Below are 18,859 nucleotides of genomic sequence, written 5' to 3' on the forward strand. Positions count from 1 at the left end.
TGTACCTCTCTGGTCGTTTCCGAGGGCCGAATGCCACATCTCATGATGCGCATTAAAATCCCCCAGGACAAGACGATTATGACCTTGCAAGAGCGGGCTAATGTCAGGCCTATAATCATGGATACAACTATTTCTCGGCGGGATGTATACATTCAGCAACTCTATCTCGGCAGCTCCACACCTGACTGCTACCCCCATACATTTCATGTATGGGTCATTAGAGACAGGCTCAAGCGAGATAGGTCTGTATTGGACAGACTGGTGCAATAGGAAAGCCAATCCCCCACCTCCACTTCTGGTGCGATCTTTCCTCAGAACATTGTAACCATCGCAATGCTCTAAGCTGTGGTTGTTGTTCAGCTTGGTTTCCTGCACCGCCGCGACCTTGATGTTCTTCCGACTCATAAAATCTACTATCTCCTCGATCTTACCTCGGAGTCCATTGCAATTCAATTGCAAAAAGGCTGCATTTCCGGGGATTGGGACAACAACGGCTGGTGTTAAAGGCTGCGTGTGTGGTTGTTGTCGAGGGGACTGCGGGGGAGTTTCGTAATCAGACGACGAGGGAGTCTCGTAATCCGACGACGACTCACTGGGAACTGTGTTCACACAGCATGCAGCAACATAGTCCCTGTCGTAGTCCCTCACGTGGACGAGTCCAGAGCAACCCCTTAGATGCACCCACTCCTGACATCTATTGGATGTGGGTGAAGATGCGAATGTGACAAACTGAGCACAGATATATTGGTCCTGGGTTTTCTTCCGTCCCGGCTCGGACCAATAGAATTCGGAGCAGGCATTCCGGGATATGCTGCTCCCAACACAGAAAAACGAAACAAATACGAACATGTACACACTGAGGTGGCAGCCGCTGGCCGGAACATTGGTTTTGTGTTGTTCCGGGTCAATCCGGTACGAAAGAACCCGCTGCCGTGGGATTGCAGTTTGTGCTTGTCAACAAATACTGTTAACTTTAAATGTATACATGTACATAAAATCTGCGGTGTGGACTGGTAGAGAATTGTCGGAACATTTTGAAACCAAATGTTAAACGATCTGCATAAATTTCGAAGGAGGTATTTACATAGGTGACATGAACATATGCTTATTGATGTACGCAGACGATATTGTGTTATTGGCTGATGATGTCGACACAATGCAAAAAATGATAAATAAACTGACAAAATGCAGTGGAAACTGCTTCTTGCAGTCTGTAGATCGATACAAAGTTATGGAGCTCAAATATGGGGAAATGGTTATTTTAAAGGAGTTGAAAAGTTATACTGATTTTTTATACAACGAATATTAAAATTGCCAGAACATACACCCAATTATGTATTGGCATTAGAAACTGTTTACGAGGAAGGTTATTTTTACACGTACACTCTCCATTTAAAGTATGTATGAAAGTGTTTGACATCGATTGCCACACAAACGTTTTTTAAAAATTAAAGACAAAAATATATGTTGGTACAAGGATTTTCACTCAAAGCTTTTAGCAACTGCTGTCCAAGTGGAGAATGCGATGGAAGACGAAAGAACGTGGTATGACGCTTGTAGTAAATTACTAGAAACTATCCAATACAAAAATGTGAACAATAACTGAATCGACACGATTTGCAGAATCGAAATGGTATATAATCGGAGTGCCTTTAATGATATATATAGTTTTGCTTCGCAAACGCCCCTCATTTGAATAATATTTTTAAAATCCACTTTTAATTTCATTAAAATATTCACCAAAATTAGAGATATACGATTTCGATTTATGGCAGAACGAGTCGAATCGTTTTCCATCACATACCTGAACATCTTCAAAGCCCAAAATAGTGTTTAAAGCATATATAGCAGCCTTAATCATAATCTTGGAGCTGTCTATTGTAGCAAAGCCTACAATCAAAATCAAATATCATTGATTATGCGTGCAAGAGCAGACCTCTTATATTTAAATGGTAGAATGTTTAGAACTTTAAATCAAAGAAATTTTTAACATTCTGCCTTATTTTTGTAAATTTACAGCGGTTATACGCCAAGTTAAGTCGAAGAAGTTGTGATTTGTATGTGAGGCCTTAAAAACGAAAAATACATCTGCGAATCATTCGTATGTTATGAGTAAAATTATAAAAAAATGGAGAGGTAAATGTGCAATTATCAAAATGAAACTTATAGGTGATGGTATTGGTAATGTTTTTACGAAAAAACAAATTCATAATTCGTTTTCTAACTTCATTAAAAATAAATTCTTAATGAATGACTTTTTCTGCTATTTTTAATATAATTACTATTAATTTATGTTGAGTTTTACTAATGTTGTGAGCATTTGTGAGTCTCGAATTTTTTTTTTAAAATGAAAGTGGAAGTCTCTTTTTTACGATTAAAAAAAGTCCAGCTGCCCCCATCTGCCACCCGCTAAGTTATTCCTCTTACACCACGCCCGTAAAATCGTCAAAATTCCGAAAATCGGGAGGTACGTTTATATGGGTGCTATGCCTAAAATTGGACCTATACTGAACATTTTTGGCAAGGAGGTATTTTGCTCACTCAGAACTCAAAATGCCAAATTACAGCCAAATCGGTTGGAAAATGTGGGTAAAATCGTCAAAATTTCGCAAATCGGGAGGTACGTTTATATGGGGGCTATACCTAAACGTAGACCGATATTGACCATTTTTTGCATCAAGGTATTTGGTTCACTCAGAACGCAAAATGCCAAATTACAGACAAATCATTTGGAAAATTTCGCTAAAATTGTCAAAATATCGAAAATCTGAGGGCACATTTATATGGTGGTTATACCTAAACTTGGACCTATATTGAATATTTTTTGCAATGAGGTAGTTTATTCACTCAGAACTCAAAATGCAAAATAACATCCAAATCGGTTGGTTAATTTGGCCAAAATCCTCAAAATACCACAAATCGGGAGGTACCTTTCTATGGGAGCTTTACCCAAATATGGACCTACACCCACTAAAACTGGTTTTCTATCTTTTTGGCTTGTTATAAACCTACGTTTAAAATTTGGAGGCGGTAGCTTGATTAGAACTATTTTTGGCACTCTTTTCCATACAAGTGGGACCACTGTAAGACGGTTCATATGAACCCTGATGTAATCATCTTTAATTTCATTCAAATATAAATTTGTAAGGAACATTTTGTAACGTTTATGGAAAAAAATAAAGAATAAATACATACATACTCTAAAGCACTCGTTGATTTCTTGTTTGTAGGCTCGAATGTAATGATAAGAAATTCAAAAGCCAAAATATCCTTTCATTTTGTTAAAGAAATAAAAAAATCTTGCGTTTGGCAAAAGTGTTAACTTGTTGTTGTTTTAATTTTTAAAACAACTAATTTATTAGTGGAGGGGGTAAGGCAGGGAAGACTAGTTTCGATCCTCGCCTCAATAATAAAATCCGAAAAATAAACGAAAAGGTAATACGCGTACTCAACTGTTGTTTTGATGATATGGTAATGATGTTAATTAGATTTCGATGAGGATGATTTTAATTTTTTTATTAGAAAAAAACGTGATTGCTTAAGTCTGGAGTATTCCCCCATTGGCTTACCTTCATCACTACCCTCTTTGCAGAGAATAATGTTTACAAAACACACTGACAGCTTGCAAAATTTAGTGATCGCTACCAATATCATGATTTCATCCCGGCGAAAGGAATTATCAACTGGCTTTTTTGAAATGATGATTTTTTAGAGAAAACCTGAACTCTTTAAGCATCGAGTTTTCTCATGTTAATGAGAATGATGCTCACTTTTCGGCTTTCCCAAAAAAACCAAAACAAATCCAATGGCTTGAAACCGGCTAGAATTGACCAAAATGTAAAGGCAGCAAAATTGCGTTTCGAAAAAGATAAATAAAAACACTAACGTTTTAAATTTCAAGTATTAAAAAGCAAAAGCATTATTAAGTAAAATAAATATAAAGCGAAAATAGGAAGAGAAGATTACCTGTGTTACAGTTGGCAATCGAAAACGAAGTGTCAATAATAACGTCGAAAAGTGGCGAAGACGCAAAAACAACCCTCGTTAAAAAACTAGATGATCAATGTTGTAACAACAAAGAGTTGATCGTTTTCTACCGAGTATGCTAATTAATTTTAATTTGTAAACAAAATATTAATTCTTCCTTTAACATTTTTATTTACTCAATTACATAGAGTAATACAAAAGAAGTGATTAAGATGCAAAATAGACCTCATCCTCGCAGTACTATGTCCTTGTAAAAATCATGACCTCATTCACATAATAAGACATAGTCAGGTTAGGTTAGGTTTGGGGATGTGTAGTCAATATATATATATATATATATATATATATATATATATATATCCATAAGGAAAAAAGAGGTTCAGAATTACCTGAAAAGACAAGAGAAGAGAAAAGAGAGAAAAATAAAGAAAAAATGGGTGTTGTTTGGAAAGTAGTAATAAATGAAATAATTATAAAAGAGAATGAAGATATAATAAATAAAGAGAGGGTGGTTTATTTGGCGATGGTGAAAAAAACTTTTAGAGAAGTAGTTACGCTTATGGGTCGCGCCGTCCCAGCCAATTCAGATTTTTGATGATGTTGTTTATGATTGTTGGTTCCATGTTTGAGTAGAAGGTTAAGCTTGGAGGAAAGCGTATTCCTGTTAATCTATATCGCTTTCGAGTTAACATCGGGCAACGACATACCCTGATTTCTGATTTACTCAAACTTAAAAGTGAAGTTGTTCTCTTTGTTGAAAGATTCGGCCAAATGGCCCTTGACACGTTGCACCTTGGTTCATTATGCCATAGTTCCTTGGCTTGTTCTTCAAAGAACGTCTCCACCTTCCGAAAAACGTGACATATGGGTGGTTTGATAGAATCAGTGATAGCTTGACTTGTTGATTGAGATCCTTGTCTTGCCAGTTTATCTGCCTTCTCGTTTCCCACAATGTCACAGTGTCCCGGTACCCAGCAGAGTCGGACAGCGTTAGTGAGGTTCGCCAAAGCAGTTCTACACTCAAGAACGGCCTCAGACTTGATATTGGGGGATTTGATGGCTTTAAGAGCCGGCTGATTATCAACGAAGATAGTCACCGGTTCAAAGATTTCAGCATCCAGACTTTTTATCAACTCTGCGGCCATTTTGATCGCGAAGATTTCTGCTTGGAAAACACTACAGTCGCTGTTCAACCTATATGAGTATTCGAGGCAAAGCTTCTCGCAGTAGACGCCAGCTCCGGTACCTTCTTCCATCTTGGAACCGTCTGTATAGAAAGCCAGACCGTCCAGAGGAGGGTTACTACGGATCCAGTCATCTCTACTAGGGATAACGACCTCAAAATCATCAAATCTATGAAAGTAGTCGCTGAATTTCCCCTGCTGATTCAAGCTAAGGTTTGGCCCTAGCTCCCGAAGAATGCATGCATGACCATAGGTGCTGTCACGCCAACGATTCAATTCATGTAGCCTTAGGGCACTACGTGCTGCTTGACCTTTGATGCTAAGTCTCGTGGGCAAGAGGTTTAGCATCGCATTCAGAGCTGCTTGTGGTGTACTTCTAAAAGCTCCAGTTATCAGGATCGAGGCTGCCCTTTGCACCTTGTCCATGTTGCCAGAGTTCGACTTATGTCGAAGCGCATGCCACCAGACAAGACATCCATAGGATAGGATGGGTCTAACAACAGTATTATACAACCAGTGTATAATAGCTGGATTTAACCCCCAACTTTTCCCAATCGAATTCTTACATGAATAGAGTGCGATCATGCCTCTCTTCGTCCGTTCCTCGACGTTCCTTTTCCATCTCAATTGAGAATCCAGGATTGTACCTAGGTATTTGGCCTCAGGAGATAGATGTAACTGCACTCCATCCAATGTTGGTGGTATGAAGTCGCCGAGCTTACGCTTTCTGGTGAACAATACCAGTTCTGTTTTCGTTGGATTTACACCAAGGCCATTTGTGGTGGCCCAACGGGACAGCTTTGATAAGGCTCTTTGCATAAGCTCCGAAATTGTGGACAAGAATTTGCCAGTTATTAGTATAACTACATCATCAGCGTATGCGACAACCTTAATGCCCTGATTGTCGAATTCCGCCAAAATATTGTTTATCACAAGTAGCCACAGCAGCGGTGAGAGTACACCTCCCTGGGGAGTACCTCTAGTTACTGTCTTCCTTGTTGTCAACTCCCCAATGCTGGAATTTATGATCCTGCTCTCCAGCATTCTCTTTATCCAGCAGATCAGGGTTTCCGGGGTGTTGATCGCTCTAAGCGAGAGATGAATGGATTCAAGTTTTACGTTGTTGAAGGCTCCTTCTATATCCAGGAAAACCGCCAAGGTAAAGTTTGAGTTCTCCATGTTTCTCTCAATGAAACCCACGACCTCATGAAGAGCAGTTTCGACAGATTTACCTTTCATGTAGGCATGCTGCGAGTTGCTCAGCGAGGCAGTGTCTACAAAGCTCCTAACCTCCAGATCGATCAGTCGTTCGAGTGTCTTGAGGAGAAAGGAGGATAGGATATGTAGTCTTTCGGTGCAGAGTGACTGGCTTTCCCCGCCTTGGGGATATAAGTCACCTTTACCTCTTTCCACAGATCTGGTACACAGGAAAGAAACAAACAGGCCCTAAAGATCTCCTCCAGAATTTGGCATATCTGCGGTGCGGCAAAATGAAGCATCGCTGGAATTACTCCATCTGGACCAGGTGACTTATAGGGTTTGAATGTACTTACTGCCCACTTTATTTTGTTTCTGTTTACAACCTTATCAATGAGGCTCTCGTCCACTGACGCTTGGACTTGGAAGTTATCACATTCATAGTGAAGGTTACTGGCGTCCGTGCAGTCAGGGAAGTGGGTCTCAGCTAGAAGGTTTAGAGTCTCAAGACCTGAGTCTGTCCACGTGCCGTCCGGTTTTTTGACACTACCAATGGATTTGGGGTCCTTCGAGAGTATCTTACGGAATCTGGCAGCGTCATTTACCCCTTCTACAGACTCACAGAAACAAACCCATGACTTCTTTTTGGCGCGCTTGATTTCACTCTTGTATTTGGTGAAACTCGCTTTATACGATTCCCAGTCACTGTCAAGTTTCGTCGAGTGCGCCCTGTCGTACAGCTTTTTGGTGTTTTTTCGCAGTTCGGCAAGATCCTTGTTCCACCACACCGGTTGGGATTTCTTCCCGGGATAAGTTAATGGACAGGCATCCTTATGGCAGCGGAGAAGGACTTCTGTTAGGTTGGACACCTTACTGTTAAGCTCAGCAACTGTTTCTATCCTTCCGGAGAGTGACAGTTGATGGTTCGTCAGATCAGTGAACCTGCCCCAGTCCGTCCTTCTCGGGTTCCTATAAGGATTTTGGCGGACTCCGTCGAAAGAGATTTCAAAGTATATCCTCATATGATCCGAAAAGGAACATTTGTTGGATACCCTCCAGTTCTTGACGACAGAATCATCTAAATTTGACAGGGTTAGATCAATGACCTCCTCCCTGTCTCTAATTTTAAAGGTAGGGTCGTTTCCTTTATTACATATTCTTAAATTGTAAGATAATATAAAGTTGAAAATCGACTCACCTCTAGTGTTTGTTTCTTTGCTGCCCCAGTGAAAATGGTGGGCGTTGGCGTCACATCCAAGGATTACGTTACAAACGCTCAGGTTCTCCTTTAGCAGCCTGTGTACCCCCTGATTGGGTGGATCAGGGTCCTCATATGGCATGTAAATTGAGGACAGGAGAGTGGCCTTCTCTTTACCGTTCTCCAGTCGCACCGTGCACATGTCTCCATTACTATAATTAGATAGAAAGATTAGATTGAGGTTCTTCCTACCTACTACACAGGTCCTCACCTTGTCCCCTTCGGACGATGCGAAGACCTCGAAGTTGGCATTGTTCAGTCCAGAGACCTTATTTTTGTATATATAAGGTTCCTGGACTAGAACAATGTCCACCTCTGAGTTCGTGAGGGACAGGAGTAGTTCGGCGGCAGCTGCTTTACAATGATGCAGATTAATCTGCAAAATGCGTAGCACCTGCCGCCTACCTACTCCTACTGACTTTCGCGAGGTGGAATCAGTCGGAACCGAAACCATCCTGAACCAAAGTTCAGTTTTCCCTCACGAACCTTAAGGTACTCCTCTCCTGAGGAGTCTATCGCCATCTTGATATCCATCCCCCCATTACAGTCCAGTCCTTAGTAAGGAGACCTGGGTTCTGGAGCTCCAGCATCCTCAGCAGAAGTTCCTTATCCACGGTAGGTGGGGGAACCCATGCTGGGAATACCTTCCTAGACGGAATCTCCGTTATGGACACCGCAGCAATGTTTGCCCCCTCCCAAAGATCATCAAAGCCATTAACGGTCTTCTTAAGGTACTCTTGCGAGCTTCTGTTGAGACATTTAATGACTTTAACTCCCTTATGAAGGAAGGCGCCACCAAACTGGCGGTCACCCTGGTTCGCCTCAGTGGACACAATGGCTAAACGAAGCCGAGTCTCGAAGAGCAACCAGTGACTTTCGCTGATTTTCCCGAAGGGGTCAGCTCGGTCGATGATTGCAACTAGGAGCTCGTCATCGTTTGCCACCGTGGCCGTTTTGGCGTAGGGTTTCCTACGTCCTAGATCACGGGCCTTGGTAGAAGCTTTTCCTGAGGAGGTGGACGCCTTCTCAGTACTGGTGCTACTTCCCTTGGCTTTGTGAGCAAGGACATCAGCATAGGAGTCCGCCGTGTTGACCGTCTGGGAGATCATCGTCTTCTTTGGCGAAGGCTGTGGGCCTTCTGAAGAGCGAACCCGCTTCACAGTCTTTGTCTGCGAGTGCTTGTTCGTCTTCTCCGAAGTCGATGGTGTCCCAGTCGATCCACCCGTCGTTGCTCCCGATTGGCTTGTGCAAGTCTTGGACACCTTCGTCCGCTTTACCCTCGTCAGTTGGGGTAGGATCCGGATTTGGGACAGTCACCTTCTCCAGTTGACTACTCTTACGAGAATCATTTGGTGTCGGATTATGCCCCTTATCCTTTTCCAGTCCTTTCTGGCTCGGGTTCGGCTTCGGAACAGTTTTAGGTTCCACCTTGCTGCCAGAAGCAACAGGCTTCACCTCCACCTTTTCGCTAGTCGCCGCAGTCTCTTCTGAGTCTTTGGCTGACGCAGGGTTCGGGAGGAAGATTTTGTCCACCAAGAGCTCGCATCTGGGTGCATTTGGATAGTTTCTTTCGAACTTCCGTATGTACTTGAGCTTGCTCTTGATGAACATAATCTCTCTTCTGGTATGCGAGCTCGCGTCCCTTCCCACGAACTTGCGCAGATACGAAGCCGCACGCTTGTAGTGCCTCGTATCTGAAGCCTCTTTGGCGGAGATTGCGACTGCGTCGGTGTCCGTCGATGAGGTTTCCTTGGATACCCCAACGCAGGCCGGAGACTCAGAGTCAGTGGCTATTGTTGTAGTTTCCGTTGATTCCCCCTCGATGGTCATCGACTTAGAGTCAGTGACTGTTGGTGGATCATCTGCCTTGATCTGATCAATCTGCCTTTGAAGCTTAGTATCGGCTGGTGCCGATACAGGACCAGACTGGTTGCGACCTGTCTGTGGTTGCGAACCTAGGTTCCCAACCTCTTCGACCACATCACCGTCAGTGGACATGTCATCATCAGACCTTCTTGTTGACTCAGCTGGGATCACCGTAATGTCCAGTTCATCGTCAGTGAGGGTGAGATTGTTGAGCATGTCCTCTGGTGGTATGGTCGGAACAAGGAGTTCCCTACTCTGTCTCTCAAGACTGTCTCCAATCACTTTGAGGTGTAGGTCGTCCCCGCCCAAAACTCCAGTCCTGTCAGCCGTGGACTGATTAGTATCAGTTTTGGCTAAAGCATTATCCTTTTGAAAATCCGGTTCGTCAACAATAGTTCGGGTTGTATTTTCTGCACTTGTAGCAGTTACGGCTGTAGGTGCCAAGGCATCCACACCTGAGACAGCCGGATCACAATCGCTTGATCTCGACCGCACGTGGCTTGTGATCTCACCAACGCTTACCGCCGGTACTGGGTTATTAACTCCCTGCACCGTAACTTTACTCCTTTTTTTCCTTTTAACCATCTTAGTTGATATATTTAAGGGAACTACTCCGATCCAATTTTGGTCCACAGGGGTATTTGAAAGAAAAAAACAAACCCCCAGGGTCTCTGAGATATGTGGAGACAGAAACACCTTCAGTTTCCCTCGGGCGTTGCTGGCCCCGCATATCTCAGAAACCCCCTTCCCATCCGCCACCCGGGAAGACGCGCCCAGTAGAAGATTGGCAACTCCCGTGGGTAAGACATAGTCACTCGCACTCATGATTCAACTCCTTTTTTGGCTATAAACAAAGATGTAGTCAGAAATCACTTGCACTCATGATTACTTTTTTTTTGCATACAAACCTTATGCTGCGTAATAAAAATATAATATGCAATCACTACCTTACATAGAACAACTTTATATAAAGTATAGACAAGACAAGTATATATTATGTACTTAGAATACATACTTCGCAATTTTTTCGAAATACGAAATTCTATATCGTCCTAGATATTTCAAAACAATGTTTAAAAAATTATGTTACAGTGTTTTATTTATAAATGCACTAAAAAGTAGATGATGGATCTCTCAAATAAAACGCTTGCCGTTTATTGCCATTTAATTTTGTCACCATTTTTAATAAAAATGCAAGCGTTTTATTTGAGAGATCTATCATGAAGAAGAATATACTTATTGAGGCTAAGAGAAAAATTATTACAACCAATTTAGGCCGAAATATAGATGAAAACATCAAAATTCCTGAAATCGAGTGCTACCGATATATGGGGGCTACACCAAAACCTGGACCTATATCCACTATTTTTGGTGGGAAAGTTCCTGGACAATTCAGAACGCGGACCTTTGTCCACAGTTTTTGGTACATAAGTTTTTGACCACTAGGAAACTTTAGTGCCAAATTATAGCTAATTAAGTCTGAAAATGTAGCTAAAACCGTAAAAATACCTAAAATCGGGCGGAACCGCTATATTGGGGCTATACCAAAACCTGGACCTATGGCAACAATTGTTGGTGTGGAGGTTTCTGGGCCATTGGGAACTCTAAATGTCAAATTACAGCCAATGTAGATAAAAATCGGGTCGTGCCGCTATATGAACCCATATTGGTTTTGGTTTCTTATTTTTGTATTATCATCCAAATCTGAAATGTGTGCAAAGTTTTAGTTTTTAAACGTAAAGTATTCCTGTATTCGGGCCTTCTTTTAAAAATGCCGAAAACTTGGGTTTTGATGAAGAAAATACTCTTACTATGTTCCCAACAAATCGCTAACTTTATATGAATGTAACATTTATGATTAAATTTTTAGTGCATATTTAAAAATTTGAATTACAAGCATGGAATGATGGATAACAGGCAATACTATAACAAAATGCAAAAAACCACACAAAATATGCGAAAATATTTTTTTCTTTTTTTGTTTCTTTCTGTTTCATTTGTTCTCGTTGAGTTTTACCCATTTTTTTCTATTCTGCTTTGTTACGATTTTTATGGGCCGATTCCGTACAGCGAGGCGAGTCATGTCGCGTCGTCTATCGTCTCTCTGACAAAATTTAAAAAATGCACTACGTACAGCGATTTTTTGAACCAGCATTTCAAATTGCTGTCTTGTAGTAATTTTCACCATTATAAGTACTGAAACACCAAAAACGTATGTATATAATATTAAGTAAATTCACTTAAAATAAATGAAAATGTTACTTACGATTCAATTTTTCGTTTTTTTTTTTTTTTTTTTTGTCGCCGGAAAATGAACATTACGGCGACAAAATTTGACGGCGTCAGGCGAATATTGCCGTACGGAATCTAAAAATTGCATTTGGCAACGCGACACGACTCGCCTCGCTGTACGGAATCGGCCCATAAATTTACTTGCATTTAAAAATGACGAAATTTATTGTATTTCGTGATAACTAATGACCAATATTTTCTATTATTCTAGGTGTTGTTCCAATAAATAGCAGAGGGGAGAAACAACGAATGCATTTACGCGATGGTTTTTTAGCAGATCAGTTAGATCCAATATACGTCGCTTACAATATGTAAATATTATTATCTCAATTACTGCAATTCAATAATTTATACAATACATACATATGAAACACGTATTAATCATTTAACATAAATATGTATACTTATTTTTAAGAAATATACAATAAATATTTAAAACTTTGTAGCTTCAACACTTGTGTTTTTACTTATACAACAACATCAATCAATCTGGACTCATCGGTTCTAAAGTTTTCGGTTCCATGTGGAATAGGGTTTGTCTGGCATTCTTGTTATATTTCGTATCTGTACAGTCTTTCGAGAAAGCTGCATTATTTTTCCACGTCGGCACCGATCGCCAGGCATCACCAAACTAACACTGCATAATTGTTTTAATTGCCAAACAGTGAATTGAGAAAACTACTGCATTTTTTGTCCTTGTCTTGTGATTATCAAATTCAGCTCTACTCCAACTACAAACTTAAAAAAGAAGAAATAAACGTTAAGTTCGACCAGGCTGAGCTTTTTATACCCAACACCATGAAATATTCTGATCTAACATGGAATAATAAGTTTTCTTACTGTTACTAAAGTACTAAAGACTCACTGTATGTGAGTCACAGTGAAAAGTATCCACTTCGGTTTCTTTCATTAAAACTGCGATTGCTAAGAGTAAATTAATGAAAATTTTCTTTCTTTTTTTCGAACTTTCCCACGCCTCACTTTCACACCCCTGCTGACCGAGGGGGCGACCGTGATCCGCATCATGATGGGGTATGAGAAGGAAATCGAAAACCAGCTACAGAATCTACTTCATCAGCTAGTTAGTTAAACGTTAAAGGACACATACAGTATGCAAAGTCCATATTCGTACACCTCTAAAAATTGAAACAATCGTTATTAATTCCATATTTTATGTGCAAATATGAAACAATTGATGGGTATTACTATAACAAAAAAAGATTTAAGAATAACAAAACATATTTTTTAATTTATTCCGCCATTTAGGTATAGATGGCGCCTGTGTGGGTGGCAAAGTTCGTATTCGTACACCTTTAAGCACTATATATTTGGGGGTTTTAAGGAAATACCGCCAATTTTTGTAAAAATAACGATAATTTTACTAAAGAATTTGCATGAATAAACAGTCGGGCGAACATTTGAATTACTTAAGAAAAATGCCAAATATAAAACGCTGTAAATATGCGTTTGATGACTTCTTGCAGTTAATTTGTTCCTATTTGTCGGGACGTTCTCAGTACGTTTCCCTTAACGGTGTTATTTCCAGCAGATGTAATACACAGAAAAAAAGACACCCCGAAAATTTTGATTAAAAGCTTCATCACCATATTTTTGTTATAAATTGTTTCATTTCGGTTTTCTTTCATTTATTTCTTGTAGTATTTATAATTGTGTACGTACCTAGCGTCTGTTGTTGTTTTGCATTTGGCATTCCATACATTTCAATAAAAAAGCAACCACCACCAGTTATAAATGTGTGTATGCATCTATCTTTTGTGGCTTTTGGGATTGTATTTAACAAAAAAATCAACAAAATAATTGTAAATATGAACATATTTTTATCGATATTTACTTTGATATTTAACAATCTTTATTGTATATGTGAAAATTTTTTTATAAAATAAAAATAGTTTTTGTTGATTTCTTCGACCTATCTATTGGCAATAAAAATACAAGTTTTTTTGAGCTTGAGGTCTGTTTTGTTGTTGTTATTTATTTGGTTTTTCCAATATTTCGCAATTCATTAAATTGCTTCCTCAGGGGAAATCTACAAACATACATGGATATTTTTAAAAATTAATTAAAATCACAGCAAATTATTCAACAAAGAAAAGTGAAAAAAACTACCAACAAGTAAAATAACACAGAAGTTTGCTTACAAGTAAATTGAGTGTCAAATTAACTTGCGTTTTGATTCCTTAATTTAATGTCCGATTTGTGTGAAGATATTTGTGTTTTTAATTTGTTTTTGGTAGTGCCAACATACATTTTCCCACATTTTTCATTACTGTTGCCGTCACATTCAATTTTGTATATTACATTGTGTTTATCCATCTTATCTATTTTGTTTTTCGTATTTGTGAATAACTTTTTCAGAGTATTGTCAGTTTTCTGATCAATATTGTAAATGTTCTTGTCGTATAAATTTGAATTCTGAAATCTTTCAGATATTTGTGGTATATAAACCATGGATTTGTATGTTTTTTCTGATTCTGTGTGCTCCGTTCTTGGTTTTTTGTGATGGTTTATTAAATTGTTAATAAGACCATTAGGAAAACTGTTTCTCAGCAAAATATCTCTGATTTTTTTCTTTGTTTTTCTCATGAAATTTCGTGTCGCTTGTATTTAATACTCTGTTCACTAAATTCCTTGCAGTGTTTAGGATCATTTGTTTGGGGTGTTTAGAGTAGTAGTTTATGATTCGTCCAGAAGCTGAAGGTTTCTGATACCAGTCGATTTCTAATCGTCCATTATTTCTGTAGATAATAGTATCTAAGTACGGTATACATCCATTGCATTCTTCTTCTATCGTAAACTTGATATTGTTGTGGAAATTGTTTAGTGTCGTCAATGTATTCGGTATTGCATCATTCTCAAGTATCACAAAAAGATCGTCAACATATTTCGTTATCACTACTGGTTTTGTCGTCAAGTTTTCCATACAGGTGTCAAGAAGTTTCTCCATAACCAGATCAGCTATTATAGGAGAAGCTGGAGAACCCATTGGCAGTCCTTTTTTCTGCTTATAAACTTTGTCATCATATTTAAAATATCGGTTGTCCTTAATGCAAAACTTAAGAATACTGAGAAATATGCTCTTCGTCATATTTGTGTATTCTTTTATATCTTCCCATCTCTCCTCTATTATTTTTATACCTAAGTCGACCGGAATACTCGGGAACAGGTTTACGACGTCAAATGATATCATCTTTTCGTTATCCTTGATTCGAATGTTACTTAATTTGTTTTTGAATGTTATGGAATCTTTTACATTGTACTTTGAGTCTTTCGTTAAGTTCTTTAATATGTTTACCACGTACTTACATAATTTTATTGATGGGGAGTTGATTGAGGAACATATGGGACGTAAAGGGTAATCCGTTTTATGGATTTTTGGCAATCCATACAGTCTAGGTGATGTTGCCACGTCAGTTTTAAGATTTTTTCTTTCTGTTGCCGAAATTACGTTAGATTTATACAGTTCTTCTACTAGTTCATTATTAGTTTTAATTAGGTTATTTGTTGGGTCCTTATTTATACGTTGATATGTCATCATGTCCGATAAGATATTCATCATCCTCTGTTTATAGTCTTCTTGATTCATAGCTACCGTAACATTACCTTTATCAGCATTCAAAATCAAAATATCCTTGTTCTTTTTTAAGAAAGTACGTGTGCGTTCCACTGTGCTATTCACGAATTTATCTCTCCCATTTTCTCTCATCTTATTCAAATGCATGTCGATCATTGTTGTAAACCGTGTTCTCATTACTTCTTGTTTCTCTTTGTCATCGTTTGTCTGTATGATATGGTCTCCGTCAGCAATAAACTTAAATAGGGGAAATTCTCCTTTTGTTGTTGGTAAAGCAAATTTTTCTCCTAATGAGAGGAGCCACTTTACCTCTGGCGGGAATTCTTTGTTGGTTTTGTTGACGAACCATTTGTCGTTATGCTTTATGCAAAGTTCTTCCATTTGTTGTTTCTTTAATTTTTCAAATTTTTGTTTTTGTATGTTGGTTGTTTTGTTCTGAATATTTGTTGTTATGTTGTTCTCGTTGGAATTAATGTTCTCCTTTCAACTGTTGTTAGGTATTTATCTAGTGCTTTTTCTATAGATTGTATTTCTTTATTGTTGTTTGTTAGTTCGTGGTGTTTTTGTTTGATGGCTAGGTTGAGTAGTTTATTTTGAAAAGTTTCTATGTATCCTTTTAATGTGTTTTGAGTGTGGTGTATATGTGGAGTCTTAAATATTGTGTAGATGTTTTTTAATGCATTTTTTATAAAGTTTGGAATTATACCATGGTTTCGGCATCGAATTAGAAATGTTAGTGAACATTTAATTTTTGTCGCTTTTATTTTCACATTCTTGTGTCGGTTTATGCTGTGTTTGATGTTACCTTTTTTCTTTATGTTGCTGTAGATCATGTTTATTTTTTGTTGTGTTTTCGGTGTGCTCTCCGAGTTTTAGTTTTTGTTGATTTCTTCGACCTTTCTATTGGCAATAAAAATACAAGTTTTTTTGAGCTTGAGGTCTGTTTTGTTGTTGTTATTTATTTGGTTTTTCCAATATTTCGCAATTCATTAAATTGCTTCCTCAGGGGAAATCTACAAACATACATGGATATTTTTAAAAATTAAAATCACAGCAAATTATTCAACAAAGAATAGTGAAAAAGACTACCAACAAGTAAAATAACACCGAAGTTTGCTTACAAGTAAATTGAGTGTCAAATTAACTTAAAACTATGATAGAGTTCACCATCATCGTCGGTTGTAAATATTGCACTGTGTTGGATTACTTATTGCGGAACAAATCTAGTTTAGTAAAAACTCTCCGATTTTTTTAAAATTTTTTCCAGAGGTAGGTATTTTTACGCTGATTACGGGAATATAAAATTTTCTTAGGGGACGGACCCGGTTACCCGGTTATTCGACCCGAAAGTCCGGGTACCCGGTACCCGATAGACCCGGTTCTACTGAACCGATTCTTACAAAATGGGTATCGTTGGAAAGCTTATGAAACTACCTATCCAACAAGTGGTCATATGATGGGGTTATCTCCAGGGGTTCAGAAGTTATAACCAAAATACCTCTTTTTGGACCCGGGTTTTTCCATAAAGCCCTCAAAAAGTCGAAAAAGGGCCCATTATGGGTGCTCAATTAATTCACGTAATTTTATAGCTCATACTTTAACCTTTCCAAAATGGTGCCATTTGTTATAATACCGTAGAACTATTGATTGGAGCTGATTTATACCCAAAAATCCTTTTAGACGGAATTCACCCAAATATACTCGGTTCACTTCTTGTACAAAATACGGTATTCGGATGGATCCTATCTGGTCCAATGTCCTCTTCTCCCCATCATTCGAATTAATTACGTTCAAACAACTGCACCATCAGACAACCAAAAACCTTGAATACTTTATTATTTTCACCAGGAAGTATTTCCATTCGGTTTTCACCACGTATTCAAATATACATTATCTAACTGGTAATTCTAAAAAATTTTTTACAATTAAGTCGTCATCGGGATATGTCTAACGTCATATAATTATTATTCCCTTCTCCAGTTGTAGTTAGTTACCCAACATATTGAATTAAAATGCAATCATCGGAAAAGCTCACCTACTCTGAATTTACATACTTGGATTCCTAGTTGTAAGTTACTTTAAGTTCACCCATTTTATGTTGAACCACCCCTCTGTGTTTCAAGGCTGGCGGCTAATGTTTAAGTTAGAAACTCTCTATTGGTATTTTCACTACAAATCTCCAGGGAGCCTTTGTTCGCCTAGTTCGGATCGCAGAGAGGCCTCCCTTCCTTAAGTGTTCTCTACAAACCCTCTGAGAAACTATGTTCGCTTACGGCGGACCGTAGGGTGATATTTCCAATCATTGCCCTACAAATCTTCTCAGAGACTATGTTCGCTCAGCGCGGATCGTAGAGAGACTCTCTTGGTAGTGGATTTTCTCTGCAATTTCTCCCTGGAACTGTATTCGCTCAGTTCGGATCGTAGTGAGAACTTTCCAATAAGCAGTGATTGCCTCAGCCTTGATTCACTTTTGAAATTTTTTCCATAGGTAGATATTTTTACGCTGATTACGGGAATGTAAAATTTTCTTGGGGGACGGACCCGGTTACCCGGTTATTCGACTCGAAAGTTCGGGTACCCGGTACCCGATAGACCCGGTTCTACTGAACCGATTCTTACAAAATGGGTATCGTTGGAAAGCTTATGAAACTACCTATCCAACAAGTGGTCATATGATGGGGTTATCTCCAGGGGTTCAGAAGTTATAACCAAAATACCTCTTTTTGGACCCGGGTTTTTCCATAAAGCCCTCAAAAAGTCGAAAAAGGGCCCATTATGGGTGCTCAATTAATTCACGTAATTTTATAGCTCATACTTTAACCTTTCCAAAATGGTGCCATTTGTTATAATACCTTCACTGGGTCCAGAGATATTGACCTTAGAATGAGAGAAAAATTTAAAATTTAGAAGAAAATGTTGTTCCCATTCCCTAGATTTGAACCTGTCCAGACTAAACTAGATTTAAGCCCATTTTTTTTGTACCTGATAGTGAAGAGGGAAAACATATGCCATCTAAATCGAACCTTCTTGCCTTTTTTATCAAAATATATACATGACACTGTTGAGGTTGAGATGATTTTACCTCATTTGGCTACCCGCCCCTTATGACATTACAGCCATCCTTGGTTTTCAAGTGCCAAAATTATCAATAAGAAATACCACATAGATGTAAATCAACTACATGATGCCTATTCAGACCATTCCATTAATTTACTCAAACATTTTTGTATTCAATTAAATTTTCAGGAATTTGTATATGAAATTATATGTGTTTTTTCTTTGCCTTTTGTTAATAACAACACTGGTTCTTTATTATAAAATGTATCTTCTTTATATGAATTCACTTTTTTATAATTTGGTTAACATATGAAAAGGTAGTATTTTGTTTTGTTTTCGATTATAGGGTATCAATAGTAGGCAATCAAAAATAGGCAAAAAAACGTTGGAATAATTAAAATTCATGCAAAGTTCACAAAGGTTTGT

General features: G+C 38.5%; 2 protein-coding genes across 4 annotated transcripts in view; one reads left to right on the plus strand and one right to left on the minus strand.

Moving 5' to 3' along the window:
- Positions 1-12,236, plus strand: part of DIP2 (disco-interacting protein 2) — a 527,750-nt gene extending 515,514 nt beyond the window's left edge. For all 3 annotated transcript variants that reach the window (XM_073984060.1, XM_073984061.1, XM_073984059.1), the window contains one exon: positions 11,996-12,236. In XM_073984060.1, the coding sequence (XP_073840161.1) occupies positions 11,996-12,099 (104 nt within the window). In that variant the 3' untranslated portion in view covers positions 12,100-12,236. The remainder of the gene's footprint in view (positions 1-11,995) is intronic.
- Positions 6,859-10,613, minus strand: LOC141402053 (uncharacterized). Its single transcript, XM_073982681.1, has 2 exons — positions 7,838-10,613; positions 6,859-7,778 (listed from the first exon to the last, which is right to left on the minus strand). Exon 1 carries the CDS (start codon positions 10,315-10,317, stop codon positions 8,695-8,697), a length of 1,623 nt encoding a protein of 540 aa, XP_073838782.1. The 5' UTR covers positions 10,318-10,613; the 3' UTR covers positions 6,859-7,778; positions 7,838-8,694.
- Positions 12,237-18,859: the final 6,623 nt, after the last annotated feature.

This window comes from Musca autumnalis, unplaced genomic scaffold (assembly GCF_047663935.1).
Source record: "Musca autumnalis isolate F117 unplaced genomic scaffold, ASM4766393v1 scaffold_4, whole genome shotgun sequence".
NCBI classification, from domain to species: Eukaryota; Metazoa; Arthropoda; class Insecta; order Diptera; family Muscidae; genus Musca; species Musca autumnalis.